Genomic DNA, 20,203 nt, shown 5'->3' with positions numbered 1-20,203 from the left:
AAAAAAAAAAAAAAAGCCTGTGTGCAAATCACAAAAAAATCTAGCTAACATGGGTGACTATTGTTTCTTTACCAATTAGTTTAGCCTCACTCTATTCTCCTCCCCTCCTAGCTAAGATTTAAGATACCAAATCAAAAAGTGACCCTCTTCTTGACAGCACCTAATTCAGAGGAAACTTTCAGGACTTCCCTGAATCCTTGCCAAAATGACCTAACACAAGCCCAAATTCTGTAAGACCGTCCAACATCTTATTACTGAGACACTCCATGGTTCCCTGTTGTTGTTATGTGCCGTCGAGTTGGACCTGACTCATAGTGACCCCTCTTTGGGTTTCTGAGGCGGTATCACTACGGAAGTAAATTGCCCCATTCTCCTTCCGAGGAATGGCTGAGGGGTTTGAACCACCAGCCTTTTGGTCAGCAGTCAAGTGCCTTAGGCACTGCACTACCAGAGCTCCCTATATTGGGGAAAGCATCAATAAGCCTAACTTTGTTAATGATAGGTATATATCTGGTGATCTTTGAGGGGCATCAATGTAAAGATTCTGGCTCAAACAGCTCAGTTGGACAAGAATACTATTTACTAAAATAAAGAACGAGAAAATATAAACTTGCCTTAGATAAGAAGCTAGATTGCCCTTGGGCCATCCAAAAGTATATATTAGAAGCCAATATTGCAACTGCTTTGAGCTCAAGAGAAAAGTTTAGACCAGAAATTTAGATATAAGAATCAATGACAAAGGGGTGGTAATTATAGTCATAGAGTAGATAAGAGTATCCAAAAGATTAAGGAGAGTGAGAAGAACAGTCAAACTATGTTGTTGTTGTTGTTATTTGCCATCAAGTCGGCCGCGACTCCTAGCGACCTCTCCTTGGGTTTCCAAGGCAGTTATCACTACGGAAGTAGGATTGCCCAACCTTCCTTCCGAGGAGTGGCTGGTGGGTTTGAACTGCCAGCCTCCTGGTTAGCAGTCAAGTGCGAGGAATCCTTGAGAGAAATCACACGGAAGGGATAAGATTGTGCTAGTTTTTCTAGGTCTACAAGAATTGAAAACTAGCTTTTATGTTTAACAACAAAGGATAATTAGTGACCTTGCAACAGAGACTTTAGTTGGTATACTTTCTTTCTTTCTAACAATTGTAGACTGCCTCAGTCTCTTCAACAAAAATATAAGGGATATTATCCATGTGGTAGTTAAAAATTAAATTCTGTAGGCTTAGGATCTTAATTTCATGGGACAATTCACTCAATTGGCAATAATTTAGTTCACAAAGTTCGTATGCTGCAAAGCATTTCTGCTCTTAAAAGCTTGCAAATACCTATCTAAGATACAACTATAAGTCTCTACTCATCTGGAGCAGAAGAGTAAGAAGGAAACCAAAGTCTCAGAGAAGAAACTAGTCTACAAGGCTAAGAGCCTACACAAGCCATGGCCTCATCTATCCTGAGACTTTCTTACATGCTTGCCTGACTACCACTACCAAATGTTCTGATTGGGTCACAACAGATGGATGCTGACAGAAGGGGAAGCAGAACTCAAATTTTTTAAAAGTCCAGACTTACTAGACCAGTTGAGACCAGACAACTCCCTGACAGTATCCCCCTGAGATACTCTTTAAACCTTGAACCAAAACTATCCCCAGAAATCTATCTTTTAGCAAAATAACTGTGTGTTACACAGAATAAAAGATATTATCCATGAGTACACTGCTGTGCTAAATAACTATCTATCTACATGAAACCAAAAGGTCAACATTTACTCTAAAGCAAAGGTAAGAAGATACAGAGGCAAGGAAACTACAGAGTACTGGAAACAGAACAATCAGAACTCAACTGAAGAGAAGGCTGACAAATTGTGAAAAATGTAACTAATGTCACTGAACAATCTGTATGGAATTTGTCAAATGAGAACCTGATTTACTGTGCAAACTTTCAATAAAAATACAGTAAGGTATTATTTTAAAAATTAAACCTTTAAATTTAAAAAACACACTGATGTTGGATTTATGTTATTACTGAAAGATAAACTCACTGCCACAGTCAAATTTGACTCATAGCAACCTCCGTTGGGTTTCTGAGGCTGTAAATCTTTACAGAAGTAGATCACCCCAACCTCCTTCTGTGGAACAGCTGGTGGGTTTGAACTGCTGACCTTCTGGTTAGCAGCAAATGCCTTATCCACTACACCATCTCCAACGATGGGCTCATGTATAGCAAGGATAGCGGGGCTGGCGCAGGACCAAGCAGTGTTTCATTCAGTTGTACATGGGGTTACTACGAGTCAGAGCCAACTCGACAGCACCTAACAATAACAACAACAACATTGAAAGACAGGCATTTACAGAGACTGCCAATGAGAAATAGAGAACACTTTAGAAACAGTTTATCTAGCTCACTAGTTTGCAAAAATTATTTTTAAGAGGACTCCCATTCCCCAGGTGATAAGGTGCTTAATATATAAACATAAAAGTACACCAGTTGAGGTACAGAGAGACAGCTTAAACAAAGGGCAGCACTATGGTCCTCACATTACACGTTTGAAAAGCATTACAAACAACCCTCACCAATGTCTCACATCAGGTATCTTTGCAGCTGAGTCTCTGCACTTGCTGTTTCCTCTGCCCAGAATGCTTTTCTTCCAGACAGTCACATAACTTATCTCCTTACTTACATCACTTCTTTACTAAAGTCACCTCAGTGACGCCTTCCTTAGCCTACATCATCAAAAATTTCAACAATGTTCCCATTGTGACAATCCTACCCTCCTTTCTTTTTCCTCAGTATTTGTCACTATCCTACCCAATACATTGTTTTACCATTTATCTAGTTAATCATTAAAACTGTCCTGTTATACACAAATAGAAAAGATGTTCTCCCAAACACTCCCTTTCTTTTTTGAAGATAATATACATCCCAAACTTTATAAAAACAAATCAATATGCTGAAGTATAGCACTTACATATAAAACAGCAATACTTTTATTCATATACTGTATTAAAGCTTTAATGTTATAATAGCTTTTTTTTTAATATTAAATTAAAGTATATTTTAAGGCGGCTTTTCAACTTCATGATTTTACGAGGTTTTTGAAATTTGGTAATCACACTCTGATAATATAAAAACATTAAAAACTTAACTTCAGTGAGTACTATCAGCTATGTCACAGAATTCATTAAAATGGCCAATGTCAAATTTTAAGAAAATAGTTGCATTTAAAATATTTAAATTTGTCATTTCAAAGGCAGAGAAATTATTCACTTCAAAATGCAAAGAGGTCAATGTAACATACCAGTAGGATCATGTGGTATATATAAACAATTGGGTTTTGGGCGGGGAGGAAGGAGGAGAAAGTAGGTAACAGTAGAATCTATGCAATCCCCCAAACTCTCATTATGTCACATCTTAGGGTAGGCATAGATGGTCTGCATGAATCATGGCTAACTCTCTAGTAGAAAGGGGTCCTGCCTCTACATTGCTCTAAGTAATTACAACAGGGAATATCTATGCATCTTAAGAGCAATGGAAGCTCCCTGGTCAAGGAAGTGGCCTTGCTGGAAAGAGGAAGCGTCTGGACCCCAGTAGTGGACGTCCACTTGTCCAGCCAGCTCTCTACTAAGCTACCAATAGTAGTGATGATAGTAGCTTCTGGGAAGTCACCTAGATTTGTCTCTTCTCAATCTTCTCTTCCCATGTAAAAATGGGGCCAGTATATGCTCTCTCAAAGCACATTCAGTGGTCACATACAATAGGGATGATATATACTGTGTTCCCCTCTTGGGGATTCATGACTTATTACCATAATAAAGACTAATATGGTACCTTACCTTAATATGGTACCTTAGCCTTACCCTAACCATGTTGTTGTTGTTGTTATGTGCCGTCGAGTCGGACCCGACTCATAGCGACCCCTCCTTGGGTTGCCGAGGCAGTATGACTACGGAAGTAGATTGCCCCATCTTCCTTCCGAGAAGTGGCTGGTGGGTTTGAACTGCCAGCCTTCTGGTTAGCAGTCAAGTGCCTTAGGCACTATGCTACCAGAGCTCCCTACTATAGCATTTCCCAATCATTTGGCCACAAAACCCATCATTCATGCCATAGCTATTAACAACCACAGAACTGGCATTGCATATAATTTAAATTTCATGGAAAAATAAAATTTCCCAAACATTTTTAGAAGTGACAGGTTTATTATCTTTTTATCTTCCTAGTAAAGGTATCCTGGGGAGGGAGAACAATGTTATTGGCACCATTATTTGATAGGAAGACAATCTGAGAATTTCTGGTACTCCTTTTACTTGAATAAATTTAGTTTTGTGACTTAAAAAATGCAAAAAGAGGAAAAAAGAGAACCTAGTATATAGTTGTAAGAATCCTGAATTCTAGCCTCATTCAGGTAACTTTCCAGAGACCCCTGGCTTAATTTAGATTACGATTTAACAAGAATTACTGATAGGAAGACTATTTTGCAGTTCTTAGATTAGTAGCTTTTAAATTACTGTCCAGAACTGTGAAGCTCCATGGATTGGCTCTCAGCCCAACAGCAGAAAGATCTACAAGCAAAACACCTACCGCAGGGAGATGTATCCACCTACCCTAGGGAGATGCACCCTTTAAATCAATCAGCCATGAGACATCAGAGGTACAGCATTCACATAGAGGGAAAGCTGGACAGACAGGAGTGCATGATTAAGAAGGGAACACAGATGGGGTAGTCACAAGGAAGAGATTAGGGGAGAGCTTTTTATGGTTGGGGATTGTAATCAGGTCATGAAATCAAATGTGCATGGGAGTAAAACGAATCTGCTTTGTAAATCTGCACCCAAATCACAATAATTAAAATAACAGTAATACTAAAAACAACTGTGAAGGGTCTGAGATTTTACCCTACTTGTAATGGTAGCAGAAGACATAAGAATCCTGGGTCAGAAACAAAGGACTTTATTTTATTACTCATGGCAGTAACAGTAGCAAATGTCAGCACTTGTGCCAGATCCCCTGAGCCCTAATTCCCATACGGTGATGCAAAGTGGGCCAGGTGAGAATGCATACGCAATGGGTTGTGCTAGAGGAGAGAAATCAAAAGCTTAATTAAAGAACTAAAATCTTTTTAAATGAACAAAAACATACCTGCCTTCTGCTCCAGAGGGTGACATTATCTTTCTCATATTGAACACTAAACAAATCTGTCCTCTGCCTTGGAGGAAGACACTATTTTTATTCTACTGGACAGCAAGCAAACCTGCCCTTAATACTGGAGAAACGTACTATCTCTATCTTCCAAGACTATCCACTGTCCAGAAATTCTTAAAAGATAGTCCAGAGAAAAGGCAATTAGTGCCTGTGCTTGAAAGGCATGCATAAACATGAGACCCAGAATCGTCTCCCAGCAATTATGTCTGAGAAACACTACAAGAGGGAAACCTAGCCTGATATCTCTGGGTTCTATGTTCATCACAAAAACACAATTATAAATGAGAAACATATAACACATACTATGGCTAAAGCCCCAAACTACTGAGCAGGTGGTGGTAGAATATACATGACACAGACCTGCCAAGGACCAGTGCGAAGTACAGTACCTAAGTTTTGGAGTATAAAGAAAAAATGTTACTTCCAGCTGAGGGTACAGGGGTAGTCTTATGGGAAAGATGAGCCTTTTGAGGGGGAATTTAGAAAATAAGCAGTTATAAGTGATCAAGGAATGGGGAAAGGAAACAAGACATAAAAGAAGATCATAATAAGAGAAGTAGGTGGTTGGAAAATAACACTAAACTGCAATTTCAGTCTGACAGGAATACAGTTATCAAAAAGAATAATTAAAAATAGAATTAACAGGATAAATTGAGTGGTCATAAGTGGGCTTCAAATGCCAAGTTTCATTTTTACTTTATATTTTAGAAATAGGAAAGCCATTAAAGGATTTTGGGAAGAAACATGAGGTCGTCAAAATTAATATATACAAATATTGATCTGCCTTATTGGCTTGAGATGGCCTTTCGAAAAAACATGTTCTTAATTGAAGGTCTGCACAAAAATTACTGGTGGAATTTTTAACTAATACTCAGGCTCCATGCCAGAGATTCGTATTCAATAGGGCTGGAGTGGACCCTAGGAATCTGAATTTTTATAGTTTCACAGGAATCCTAATGCATACCTCCAAGGGAGAGATGCTGTTAAGTAATCAATATGATAAATATCCCCAGTCGTCCTGTAACTAGACCACTCTGCACTAACAGTGTGCACAGAATATACTATAAAGAGATGAGAAACTGGAATTGAAACTCAGAGCTCTGCACTATCTTTCCTTTCCTAAATATGAGACCAAGATAGAAAAGCTGTTAACAGTGAACCCAGCCAGTCTCCCACAACAAGGCACATCAAGAACATGGAAGCTAGACCTAGGCACGTGGCAGCTGAGAGAAAAGGAAGCTTACAAAGATTCTTTAGGGAAAGCTTGATAATGATGGGATTGGGGGAAAAAAATTAGTTCAATGGCAACACATCTGTTTAAACAACTATACTCACAAATCATAAAAGCACTAAGGAAGTTCCTTCACAAATATTCCCAGTTTTTCATCACAATAAAATCTAACAGTGGTATTCAAATATGACAGATGAGACAATGAAGACTCAGAGATGTTAAGTTTACCAAGTCATAGCTTGAATAATAAAAGAAAAAATAAATAAGGCCTGGATTCAAATCCAAGTCTATCCAATTCAAGAGACTAACTCAAATTCACTGTGCCATCCTAAACTACACATCTCTCCCCTCCGATCACCCCTGCCTGCTACACTTTAGCAATTTTTTCCCATGGATATACACAAGCTCCCCCTCTTGCACTCTTTCTCCTCCTCTATCTCATATGGAACAGGATAAAGATTTTGTAACAAAGAATTAACTGACCAAACATTAACTGCCTTTCATTATTTAGCTGAGTCCCAATGTATTAAGTTTACCAGAAAGATCAAAATATATCCAGTTGCAGACAACTAACAGGCCTAACAAGCACTTGGAAGTAGGGAGAAAAAAAGATCTGCTATAAATAGTTATTTCTAAACTGCAGTTGGGTCATTTATTCAGTAGTATATGAATGTCTCAATTCTATGACTTGAGAATCTTCTAATGAAAATAAGTTAGCACTCCAAAATAAGGGGAAACTAAATGGAGATCTAATTACGGGGATGAGGGAAGAAGAGGGGAAAAATTCTGCGTCATTTTAATTTTCTCTTAAAATAAGACATGCAAAACAAAGAACCAAAGGGCAGGAGGAGATTAGGAATAAAAGAAAAAATTCAGTAAATTACAGCAAAAATCAAAGCCTGACTTTTTTTTCTTTAGTAAAACACATGCAGAAGACTTAAGTGACTCTTTTATGCACAGATGGCACACTGGTTAAAGTGCTCAGTTGCTAATAGAAAGCTAATAGAAAGGCTGGCAGTTGGAACCTGGAGATAGGTAGGGCAGTCTGCTCCCATACAGATTTACAGCCTTTGAAACCCTATGGAGCCGCAATTCTACTCTGTCCTATAGGGTTGCTGTGAGTTGGAATTGACTCGACAGCAGTGGGTTTGGTTTTGGTTTTGATTATGTTGGCCAAGTCTTCTACTTCAGTGCTTCAAACATGTTATTCATTCTAACAAATGTTACTCATTTTAAACATGTGAGTATTCAACCTAGGGAAAAATAAATAAAAATAAAACAAAGGTGAAAAAAAGTTTCCTCTTTTTTTCATGGGGAAAATGTTTTCTGAATTTATTAAAATTGAAGAAAAGGACAGAGACATGAGACTGTGGACAAAAGACTTATGAGTTAAATACCAAAACAAAGAGGCATTATTTAGGACTGTATTTTTCCCCCTTTGCTTGTCTTTCCAACAATGAATAGACCATCCACTAATGCCCAGAATTCACTTGTCAAAGTTTTGTCAAACTAGAATAATATTACTCAGCCATTTCCCACCAAAAAAAAAAAAAAAAAAGTTAAAAGTAAGCCTAACTGCTTTGAAATGGTGCAGGGTGCTGCAATGCTGAACTGGAGTCACGTTGCAGCCCGTATCAGCACAGGCCAAGGAAACACAAAGAGGATCAAACGTCTGCTGCTGCAGAGTCCTCATCCCAGGACAGTGGGAGTTTGATATCCTAGAGACTTGCAACATTCTGCCTTCTTAACTCTAGCCAATTATCTTCTGAGTGCTTTCATGGAGCATATATTCTAGTGGGGAGTAGTCAAAATGCACAAGATAACACCAGGTGCTTGTAAGCGTTAGGATTAAAAATAAAGCAGAGAAGGGGAGAAAATAACTCATGAAGAGGGTGAAGGGGTGGGGTCTCTCTAATATAGCAACACGTGGGAAGGAGCTCTGGTGCAGCAGTGGTTAAAGCATTTGGCTGCTAACCAAAAGTTAGCAACTGGAGCCCACCAGCCACTCTGCAAGATAAAGATGAGGTGGTCTGCTTCCGTAAAGATTTAAGCCTTGGAAACCCTATGTCCTACTCTTGGCTGGGTCACTACGTGTCAGAATCTACTCCACAGCAGTGGAGCAGAGACTTGAAAGAAGGGAGCAGCAAGTCATGCAGATACGGGGCAAGATGAAACAGCATGGGCAAAGGCAAGTAAAGTAAAGGTAGGCTTGGCATATGCAAGGCACAAATAAGACAGCTAGTGTGGCTGCTGTGAAGTGAACATGAAAGAGAGAAGTAGAAGCAAGTCTCATGGGGCAGAGGGAAGGCTAGATGATAGACCCTGTAAATTCTATTAAAGACACTGACTTTTTCTGAGTGAAGGAACTCTGGTAGTGCTGTGGTAAAGAAATGGACTGCCAACCAAAAGGCTAGGAGTTCAAAACCAGGAACCACTCCAAAGGAGAAAGATAAGGCAGTCTGCTTCCATAAAGATTTACACCCTTGGAAACCCTATTGGGTAGTTCTACTCCATCCTATAGGGCTGCTATGAGTCAGAATCGACTTGATGGCAGTGGGTCTGGTGGGTTTTTCTGAATGAGGGGAGAAGCCTTCGGAGGATTTTGAACAGTAAAGTGGCATGACCCAGTGTGTGTTTTAAAAGGATCGCTGGTTAACATGATAAGCAGTCCATACAGGCAGCAAGAATGAAAGCAAGGAGACTAGTGAAAAGACCAGTACAAATTCTAAGAGAGAATGGCGTGGATGACTTTTCTGGACAATTCTATGAAAACACTTCAAATGTAAGTTTTTTACTCACTCACTCAAAAAGCTTCCAGGAAAACCAAAACAGAATTCAGTTCATGTTAAAAGAACAGGCTAGGACCAAAACTCCTAGGCTTTTAGTGACATAAAGAGAAAGCTATGAAACCTTAAAGCATATACTAACATATGGAATTAATTTTACCACACTGTGAAAATGCCAACCATCATCTACCTTAGGAATCATATCTGGACTATGTTTCCTCTTCCACTGAATATTTTATGGAATATGTATATATGGAAAAAGGTGTGCATTGGGGAGTTCTGGAAAATGAAAACTGCCTATAAATTGCAAATAGTATTTCCCATTATGCCACAGAGGAGACTTGGTGGCGCAGTAGTTGAGCACTTGGCTGCTAACCAGCTGATTTTAAACCGTGCAACATGCCCTTGTTCTGTTACTTGATCTCATTATTTTGTAAGATCCACCAAAGCCACAGTAGAAAATAGGCAAGCAAGCATGTACACACATTATCTGATGACTTGGACTAGATAATCTCCAGTTCCTAACATCTTATTAAATACCAGTAGAAGATGCCTTTCTTAAAAATTTAAATTACCTCTTACCTAGGTCTCTAGGTGAATTCAGTAATGGAGGCTTTTAATTCAAACACCTAACAATTTTACCTCACCCACAATAAAATAATGCCATATATACCTTTACAGAATCCATAAAACTATACCTTTTGGCTCAATATTCCCATAACTGAGAATTCTTGGAAAAACTTAAACAGGAATAAAGTGCTATATATCCAAAGGTATTCAAAGTATTTTGTCTCTACCAGCAAAAAACAGACAAATGTCAAAATGCCCAAAGGGGGAATGGAAGATAGGAAAATCAGACCCACTGGAACATAAATTGAACACTAGATAGAAACAAGAAGTTTGGTGCATTAAAGAATCAAGAGATTATAAACTATTCTAGACTATGACTGCAACCATATAAAAAATATAGTCATGTAATCCAAAACTAGAAAGTAACATGCAAAAGGCTGGTGGGATTGTGGGTGAGTTTTCTCTCTTCAGAAGTTTTTTTTTTGACATTACAGGTGTGTAATTTTAAAACTAAAAGGGGAAAATATAAAGCTATTCCATATAGAGAGATGAGGTGGGGAAAAAGCTGCAAACTTAAGTAGGAAAACACTTGGTTTGTGAGTACATTAACACTGGTAAAATATCCTGGCTAGGCTTACATTGCTGAGCCCAGCATTTCAGATGTTGCTCATCAAGAAGTCATCTAGAAGTAACTGACCTTTGCTCATTGGCAAGATATCTGCACACTCAGAGTTCTTGAATTAAGAACTTTTTATCAAAGGAAGCCATAAAATCTAGAAGTCTTCTAATCCAGTTCCTGAATACTCTCTACTTGCTAATGCAATCCACAGTTCAACCTAGGACCTATTGGTAAGAAAATGGAGCTGCAGCAAGCCCATCCATTAATCAGAAATATGGTTAATTTTTAGCATTAGGCAACTGAGAAACAAAATAGCTGAGAAGAGGGAGCTTAGAATGAAAACTGTATACATTTTAACATAGCCTAAATATTACAACAAAAAAAGATAGCTCCCACCTCCCCACTAAACACATCAGAAGTTTACTCCCCATCTTCTTCATAAAGGAAAATGGATACTGAACAAAACAAGGGAACAAAAGGAAAACGACAAAGAGTTCTAAAGGGAATATATGGATTAAGGGATGTCAGGATATTTATTAAATAGTAAAAACCTAAAACAAAAACCAAAAAAGAAATGACAAGCAGACTGGACCCTAAATATCCCTTAATCAGCACATTTTCTCCCTAATGAATGTCCAAATGAGAAACCAAATTATAACTGAAAGTACATTCTCAAAATGAGAGTTATTCTAATCATTAGAAATGCAGGCTTCACTGAAGGGATCTAAGTGTCAATTAAGGCAAATATTAGTGTTGGTTGATTAGAGCATGTCCACCCAAGTGATACTAAGGTTAACTGGCTTGTCCTTGCTCTCCCACAACTCTTCATTCAGACTGCCACAATAGAAATATTTCAGTTTTAGCTTTCTTTTATGAAATGTTTTCTTATTCTCTACCCTACCTCAATTCCCTGATTCACATAATCTTGACTATATGTTTCTCTAGAATTTTAGACCATCTCTTCTTCCACAGTTCATCTGTTGATTGCCAACAGTTCCATTCAGAACATAACCCTAGGTGAAATTCAAAGAGCATTATGGATCAATCTCCTAAATACTGATCTCTAAGTAGTAGAATAATCTTCTCTTACAAAGTTTCATGAAATTAAGTTAGAATTAAATGATGAAGCACATTACTTTAGATTACCCTCTGAGGGGCTGGATACACCCCCCACTGCAGTCATGAAGACTCAATCACTGTAACACCATCCTCTGCAGAGAATCACAAAACCTAAACCCAGAGCTCCTTTAAGAAATCTGTTAGAGTGAATGGCAAAAATCATGAGAGACTTCTCTGGTCTATTTAGAAACCAAAACCAAACTCACTGCCATCAAGTCAATTCCAGCTCATGGCAACCCCCCACAGACTTTCTAAGGCTGTGCATCTTTACAGAAGTAGATCACCTTTCTCCTGTGAAGCAGCTGGTGGATTTGACCCACTGACCCAGGTTAGCAGCCCAATGCCTTAAAACCACAGTGACACCAGAGCTCATTGGTCTATTTATAAAAACCTCCAGATACATTCTAAAATCTTCCTCTATAGCTCACTCAAGCAATTCTTATAGCCAGGATGGTTAGCGTTTTATGTTTTGTTACAATCTAGATCTATCCCAGTTAAATCCTTTTCAAGGCAAACAGCTATATTTGGAAAAATTAAACATTTAATAAAAACGTCAATGTTCTAAGAAAGACAAAAAGAAAAAAAAGAAGAAAGAAAAAAGAAAAAAAAAGGCCAATGTTTTTAAGGATTTTTCCCAAAAAATATCTGTATTACAATAAATAAGAAAAATAAAAAGTTCATACCTTTAGCTCTTTTTGTCAGTATCTTAACTGACATTGGTTTTTCCCTAATTTTTAAACATACAATTACGAATTCTTTCAAATACACAATACATACCTATGTATGCAAAAAATTAGAAAATTGAGCACATACACAAACTTCTAATGGTTTTATACCAAAAAGATTTCATGTGTGGACATTTACATTTAAAAATTTCTGATAAAATTTTAAAAACACTATTTATGAACTAAAAAAGTAATGCACCCTCTTGAACTCAGCTATAACAAAGGGACATAACTTAATATTAACTCTTCATATATTATTTTTACATCTAGAAAATAATGCATTGATCCACTAATTAACAAAGCTATAGTCGCTTTTCCAGTTTTCAAATAACATCAAGACAAAATAACTATGTAACTCAGCACTTTAAAGTTTCTCATGTTAATGCTGCTGTTGTTGTTGTTATTATGTGCCCTTGAGTCCGACCAACTCATAGTGACCCCTCCTTGGGTTTCTAAGGCGGTATCAGTACAGAAGTAGATTGACCAACCTTCCTTCCAAGGAGTGACTGGTGGGTTTGAACCGCCAGCCTTCTGGTTAGCAGTCAAGTGCCTTAGGCACTGTGCTACCAGAGCTCCTAGACACACATATTGTGAAAATGCACACTTTGTTAAATTCTGAGATGATAAATACTTAAAGCTATTTAATTAAATGAGGCAAATTATATATCTTTTGTTTATATTCCCTTCCACTGATGCCTTGCTAAGAGACACTAACTAAATATCTACCTACTTGTTAATTTATTTTTATCTAGCTCTTATTTTTCAGGTCTCAGTTTTTACTTAACTTCTTCCACAGGCCTTCCCCAAATCCTTCAATCCATATTACACACCCTAGAAATGCACTCGATGGCAGTGAGTTTGGTTTGGTTTTGGAGAAATGTACTCCTGATAACACTTGTACTTCCACTAACAAAGCATTTAAATACAGCGGATTGATTACAATTTTCTGGCAGTGACTTGCACAAGAGCTCAAATATTTGCTAAATGAAGAAATCAAAAGCAAAGTTGCCACAATAGACCTTAAAAGTGGCAGAGAAGTCAACCTTTAAATTAGGCTACAGCTGTTATGAGGGCCGCTGATGAGAGAACAGTCTATAGATAGGTACAGCCCCTCCTGAAGAAGAAAGGCTAGTCATAAGCTTCTAAAAGCAGAACAGTCAAACAGGACAGTAAGACTATGACTGTCTATATGCTGACTCAGTCTGAGCCATTCACTTTTATAATGATTTTCACCGTTGGCTTAAAAATTAGATGAGTCAATTTAAGAAACAAGAGACATCTTTCTTTTTTAAAAGTTACTTAAAATAGTCATAAACTGGATAAACCTCACCTGTCATGGGATCAAAAAGCTGATTAGCTTCTAAGTCTGTAAAAGTACTACTACAAAAAGGACATTTGAAGGAAGCCCGGTTGGTGGAATCTCTCTCATCAGTTTCAATCCTCCTTCTCATGTGGTCCAACTTATATTTTACTACATTAACGAGAGTACGATAATTGATAAAGTAGTAGTTATGGCGAGTGGTTTTCCCATCTGCAGCAGTCTCTACCCTCATTCTGCATTTGATGAATTTGTCTCCCTTTAAATTATTCAAAACCGATCGAAGTTGCTTCCGATCAAACTTGAGCAGCTCCAGCATGTCCTCCTCTTTCACACAGGGGTTTCGAATCAAGATATCCAAGGCCAAGGCGTGTTCAATGCCATAAAATCCTCGGATGACATACTTGGCTAACCTCTTCAATGCTGCAGGAACTTCAGTGAGAACATCTGGGTCCGCCATCTTTAGTGGCAAACTTCAATGTCAAAAATACTGAATTGAGGAAAAAAAAAAAAAGAGGAAGAAGATTAGCTACGCATAAGGACATGGTAATCAATCTAAATCTACAATAATTAACTTGTTACTGGTAGCTGATGGCTACCACTATTCTTGGAGTGCCACCAGGTACTTAAACATTGTTTTAAAAGACTTCCAATGCCTAAGCATTTAGCACAGCACAGGAAGATTTTCCTCTAGAGTACATAAAAGACTGCACCTATAAAGGTTGACACCATTCATAAATTATTACTTCCACAAGCTACAGTATGCTTGATTCCTAAAAGTAATTTATTAGTTAAAACAATGATATATCAAGCCCATATTATCTCAGAAAGAAAAACACACAAAAAAACTAAATGAAGTGTTCACTATTCTTAATGACATATATCTTCAAGTGTGTACAAGAAATCCCCTGAGAAACCTAGCAGTCAATAGATCCTCTTAGAGTGTCTTTATTTCTTAAGTAAGGTTTTCCTACCAAGATAGATTCTAGAATGTTTTACATAAGACTTCAAAATAAAACCATAGCAAAACCAATAAACACACAAGTCATCACTAGTTGGGGTGTTTGGCAAAATCATTAACTGTTGCAAGACAGAAAGAAATAAGCATTTTTAGATTCAGACAACTTTACCAACCTTGAAAAGTTAAATCTGACAATCAACTAAGGAGATACCATAAAGTCCTCAAAAAAAGAAAGGAAAAAAATAGCCCAGGATATCCTTAAACACCAGATCCTTTGCAGAACAAAGCAGAAGTTAAGAGGACCAAATATCTGTATTATAATCCAGAAAGCTGTCTTCTGAAAGCCCAAACTGCCATGGGCTACACTTCCATGTGGTTGTTAAAAAGCCTGTGCTTTGGTAGACGTATGTGATCTAGAGCAACCTTTTTAACAACTTCAAGCCACACTTGACTCTGAGAAATAAGGATGATATCATCTACCTCAATGGGGTTGGTAGCATAATGCCTAAGGCATTTGACTGCTAACCAGAAGTCTGGCGGTTCAAACCCACCAGCTAATCCTAGGAAGGAAGACTGGGCAATATACTTCTGTAGAGATACTGCCTCGGAAACCCAAGGAGGGGAGGTCACTAGGAGTTGAATCAACTCGATGGCAGTGAGTTTGGTTTTTGGTTTTAGTGATGAATAAATGAGTATGTAAGTATTTAGAAGGTACTTGTTGATAAGGATACCTTCCATATTGATTTAATATGTTCCAAATTAAAAATGATAAGGCTATCCACACAGACTACCTTAAGTGAAATTTCCACACATCATAGGGAAAATTTTAACAGTATTCCTTTCAGCTATCTCAATGGGAAATCTTTTATTAATATCAGTCTCTAGTGAACCTTTTATATGAAACCAGTCATCATCAACTCTATCAGATTCAATACCCCTTTTTATAAGAAATATTTTTAATATCCACACCACTACACTTGAAAGAAATTCCTAAGTAACCAACCTAAATTTTTTGGGGAAAATATAATGCCCTATTTGTAATAAAGGAAAAACTAAAAAAGAATCATTCAGACTATATAACATACTTCAGATTATAAATACACAAGTACGACTATACATAAGAGATAATAAAGTAGCCAGATGCATGCACATGTATATGTGCATATATATAATTTATATGTAAATATATTTATATATGTATAAAGTGAACAATTTTAGAGGAGTACAAAGATCATAAGCCAGTCATACAAAAAAGTATAGGAAATTTAAAGAGCAGAAGTTGATGTGGACACATGAATAAGAACCAATATATTCATCATATATTAAAGCAACACAAAAACACTTCGTGTTATTCTGTAAAGTAGGAATTATGTTCTAGGCTTCAGAAGCTCTGGTGGTGTAGTGCCTAAGGCATTTGACTGCTAACCAGGAGACTGACAGTTCAAACCCACCAGCCACTCCTCAGAAGGAAGGTTGGGAAATTTACTTCCGTTGTTCTAGGCTTAAGTAAGTCATTATTCTACATGAGTATCCAGAATGACATTGGATCACTATGTTGTCCCGTTCTTTATTGTATGGAAGCTCTGGTGGCGTAGTGCCTCAGGCATTTGACTGCTAACCAGAAGGCAGGCAGTTCAAACCCACCAGCCACTCCTAGGAAGGAAGGTTGAGCAATCTACTTCCGTAGTGATACTGCCTCGGAAACCCAAGGAGGGGTTGCTATGAGTCGGATCTGACTCTACGGCAGTGGGTTTCTGGTATCCTCTGCTTTGCAAAGCACTTAGGAACTACTGGTCCCCATCCATTAAAGATTACTAGCAGACTTCCAAACATCATGACAACTGAAAAATCCTCCCACAACTTCTAAAATGGCCCCCTTCAGAACCTGTTCTAAATGCATATAAAATGATGGCCTGTTTGATTTTACCTAGCAGACTTAAATTCTGTGGATAGTTCATTGACAACTTCCTTTTCACTCACCTATAAATTCACTCATTCTATTCTTCCCATCCACTAAGCATTCTTCCATTTTTTCTCTTACTTACATTTGTAGGTAAGAAAATGGAGACTATCACCTTTCTTTCAGAGGAGAGTTATGCAGTTTCTCATGGATACTTGTAGAAACAGTGACTAGATTAGTAATTAGAATTTGTATAACACTCTATATGTCTCTCAAGAACAAATAAACACCAAACCTTAGGAGCAGTTTAGTTCCCCTAACTGAAACCTATAACCCTAGGACCTTCCGGTTACCCTAAGATTTAAAGATGACAGACAAGTGCTTTGGTTCAACATCAAGATAATTTCATTGCCTAAAAGGATACATTTTGTTCTTCTCTCAATTTGGTTTATGCATTGTACTTTAATCCAGTTTGGCTTTTGTTTTGTTTTACATGCTCAACAAGAAACATTCAACAGAACAAAGAATGGCAGACAAGTATCAAAATAATACCCTAAAGAATAATGTAGAATCTGCAAAACACCGCACATGTATGAACTTGGAGGACATTATGCTGAGTGAAATAAGTCAATAACAGAAGGACAAATATTGTTATTAGTCTGTTATTGTAAAAGTCAAAGAAAGGTTTATCTATGGAAGGAAATTTTCTTTGTTGGTGGGAGGGGAGGGGAAGGAACACTGTTAGATAGATAGAGATAAGTATTGATTTGGGTCAAGAGAAGAGCAATGTACCAAATGTGAGTGATCAATATGGTGGCACTGAGGAAGAGGAAGACACAGAGAGGTACACAAGAAGTACAGACAACAAAGATGAACCCTTTTGCATATACAATACTGCATTGTCAGTGAAGGCAAACATGAGTATACGGGTGGATAGATGGGTGGAAGGCTGAACTATTAGGTATGTCTATGCAGGAGGGAGTGTACCCATGACCACATATAGGGTTGGCAGACAATGGTCCTATAAGTGTATTTGTACGATCTGTAAGAATTCCCAGGTATATAGTAGAGCTGACAAGGGTCAAGGCTGTAGTCACTTCTTGGTCACAGCCAGCCACCCAGAGGGACCAAGTAGTTGAACTGGTGGGCTCAGGACCATAGTCTCAGGGGACAGCAAGCTCAATTGGCATAACATACTACACAAAACATTGTCCCACCTCCTACTTTGGCAAGTAGCAACTGGAATCTTAAAAGCCTGCAAGCAGCCATCTAGATGCAATGATGGGTCTCTCCTCATCTAGAGCAAAGAAGAATGAAGAAAACCAAAGATTCATGGGAACAATTAGTCCTAGTGACTGGTACAACATCTGCTCCACAGCCTATATGACTATGAGACCAGAAGAACTAGATGGTGCCCGGCTACCACTGTCAATCACTCGAAGGGGGATCTATATAGGAGATCCTGGATAGAAAGGGAGAACAATGTGGAACAAAACTCAAAATCATTTGGGGGAGAAAAAAAAGGAGGGGACCAGCTTTCTGATAGAGTCTGGTGGAACCACTGAGACTATGGTCCTTAACTTCCCTTCAGCTCTGGAATTGAACCCACACCTGTGGCTTCCAGCCAAACAAAAGACAGGCATATGAGTTGAAAATTTACCTGAGGTAGATACACTCCTTGGAGAGATCAATCATGGGAGAAAGAAGGGCTGTTTATGCACAGGGAGACAGCTCAGGGGGCAGGAGTGCATGGAGGGATGGACACAGGAAGGGGTGACTATCAGGAGGAAGTGGGAGGGGAGCTGTTGCACTGGGGTCAATTGTAATCAATGTCATGAGACAAAGTGTACGTGAACTGTTGCATGAAAAATGAATTTGCTCTGTAAATTTTCACCCAGATCACAATTAAAAAAAAAAAAAAAATGTCAAAATAATAATCATTATGAGCTCAAACTATTCCTTTAAAACCAGATCATTTCCTCTACTCTCGTCTGGAAACTGAGGTAAAATGTTAATTCAGTGAACAGTTTAAGTACCCCATGTGTAGGTCATAATACAAGATAAAGAAAGAAACAGACAATCCCTATCTTTAGCATTTGTCATATTGTGACGGCTTGCGAGTTCCTGTGAGGCTGGAGGTATGCCACTGGTATTTTAAATATGAGCAAGGTCACCCATGGTGGACAAGTTTCAGTGAAGCTTCCAGAATAAGAAAATCCAAAAAAGGAAGGGGTTATCCACTTCTCAAAGAACTGGCCAGTGAAAACCTTATGAACAGCAATGAAGCACTGTCAGTATATTACTGGAAAACTTTACCAACAGCCCTGAAACACTGATTACAGTGCCAGAGGATGAACCCTTCAGGTCGGAAGGTATTCAAAATATGACTAGGGAAGAGCTGCCTCCTTAAAGTAGAGTCAACCTTAATGACATGGATGGAGTAATACAACTTTCAGGACTTCCATCTGCTGATGAGGCACAACTAAAAATAGAAAGAAACAGCTGCAAACATACATTAATGACTGGAATGTGGAATGCGCTAAGTATGAATGTAGGAAAACTGGAAGTTGTCAAAAATGAAATGGAATGCATAAAGATCATATCCCAGGCATTAAATAAGATGAAAGGGACTGTTTTTGGCCATTTTGAATCAGACAACAATATGATCTACTATGCTGAGAAAGACAAATTAAAGGGGAATGGTTCAGCATTCATGATCACAAAGAATGTTTCAAGATCCATCCTGAAGTACAATGCTGTCACTGATAGGATAATACCCATATGCCTACAAAGAAGAACAGTTAACACTACTATTACTCAACTTTATGCACCAACCACACAAGCCAAAGATGAAGAAACAGAAGATTTTCCCCAACTTCTGCAGTCTGCAATTGACCAAACATGCAATAGACATGTACTGATTATTACCAATGACTGGAATGCAAAAGTTGGAAACAAAGAAGAATCACCAGCATTCGGAAAATATGGCCTTGGCAACAGAAATGATGCTAGAGATTGCATGACAGAATTCTGCAAGATCAATGACTTATTCATTGCAAATATTTTTTTTCAACAACATAAATGGCAGCTATACATGTGGACCTCACCAGATGGAATATACAGGAATCAGATAGACTACATCTGTGGAAAGAGACAACGGAGAAGCTCAACATCTTCAGTGGAAAAAAAGACCAGGAGCTGCCTGTGGAACAACCCATCATCTGTTCATATACAAGTTCCAGTGGAAGCTGAAGGCCATCAAAACAAGTCCATGAGAGGCAAAATATGACCATGATTATATCCCACCTGAATTTAGAGACCATATAAATAAACAGATTTAACACATTGAACACCAATGACTGAAAACCAGAGGAACTGTGGAATGACATCAAGAACATCATCCATTAGGAAAACAAAAGGTCATTTAAAAGACAGGGAAGGAAGAAAAGACAAAAATGGATGTCAGAGCACTCTGAAACTTACTCTTGAACAGAGAGTAGCTAAAGCAAATGGAAGAAATGACAAGATAAAAGAGCTGGACAGAAGATTTCAAAGAGCAGCCTGAAAAGACAAAGTCAATTATTATAATGAAATGTGCAAAGACCTGGAGTTAGCAAACCAAAAGGGAAGAACATGCTCAGCATTTCTCAAGCTGAATGAACTGAAGAAAAAATTCAAGCCTCGAGTTGCAATACTGAAAGATTCTATGGGCAAAATATTGACTGATGCAGGAAGCATCAAAAGAAGATGAAATGAATATAAGGAGTCACTGTACAAAAAAGAA

General features: G+C 38.1%; 1 protein-coding gene across 1 annotated transcript in view; it reads right to left on the bottom strand.

Annotated features, from left to right (window-relative positions):
* Window positions 1-14,018, bottom strand: part of GTF2E1 (general transcription factor IIE subunit 1) — a 32,239-nt gene extending 18,221 nt beyond the window's left edge. The window contains exon 1 of the mRNA XM_007943883.2: window positions 13,571-14,018. Within this exon, the coding sequence (XP_007942074.1) occupies window positions 13,571-14,018 (448 nt within the window). The remainder of the gene's footprint in view (window positions 1-13,570) is intronic.
* Window positions 14,019-20,203: the final 6,185 nt, after the last annotated feature.

This window comes from Orycteropus afer, unplaced genomic scaffold (genome assembly GCF_000298275.1).
Source record: "Orycteropus afer afer isolate SDZICR_OR568_19922 unplaced genomic scaffold, OryAfe1.0 scaffold00114, whole genome shotgun sequence".
In the NCBI taxonomy this organism is placed as follows: Eukaryota; Metazoa; Chordata; class Mammalia; order Tubulidentata; family Orycteropodidae; genus Orycteropus; species Orycteropus afer.
The sequence above is the reverse complement of the archived record's forward strand: the minus strand, read 5'-3'. Positions and strand labels throughout refer to the sequence as shown.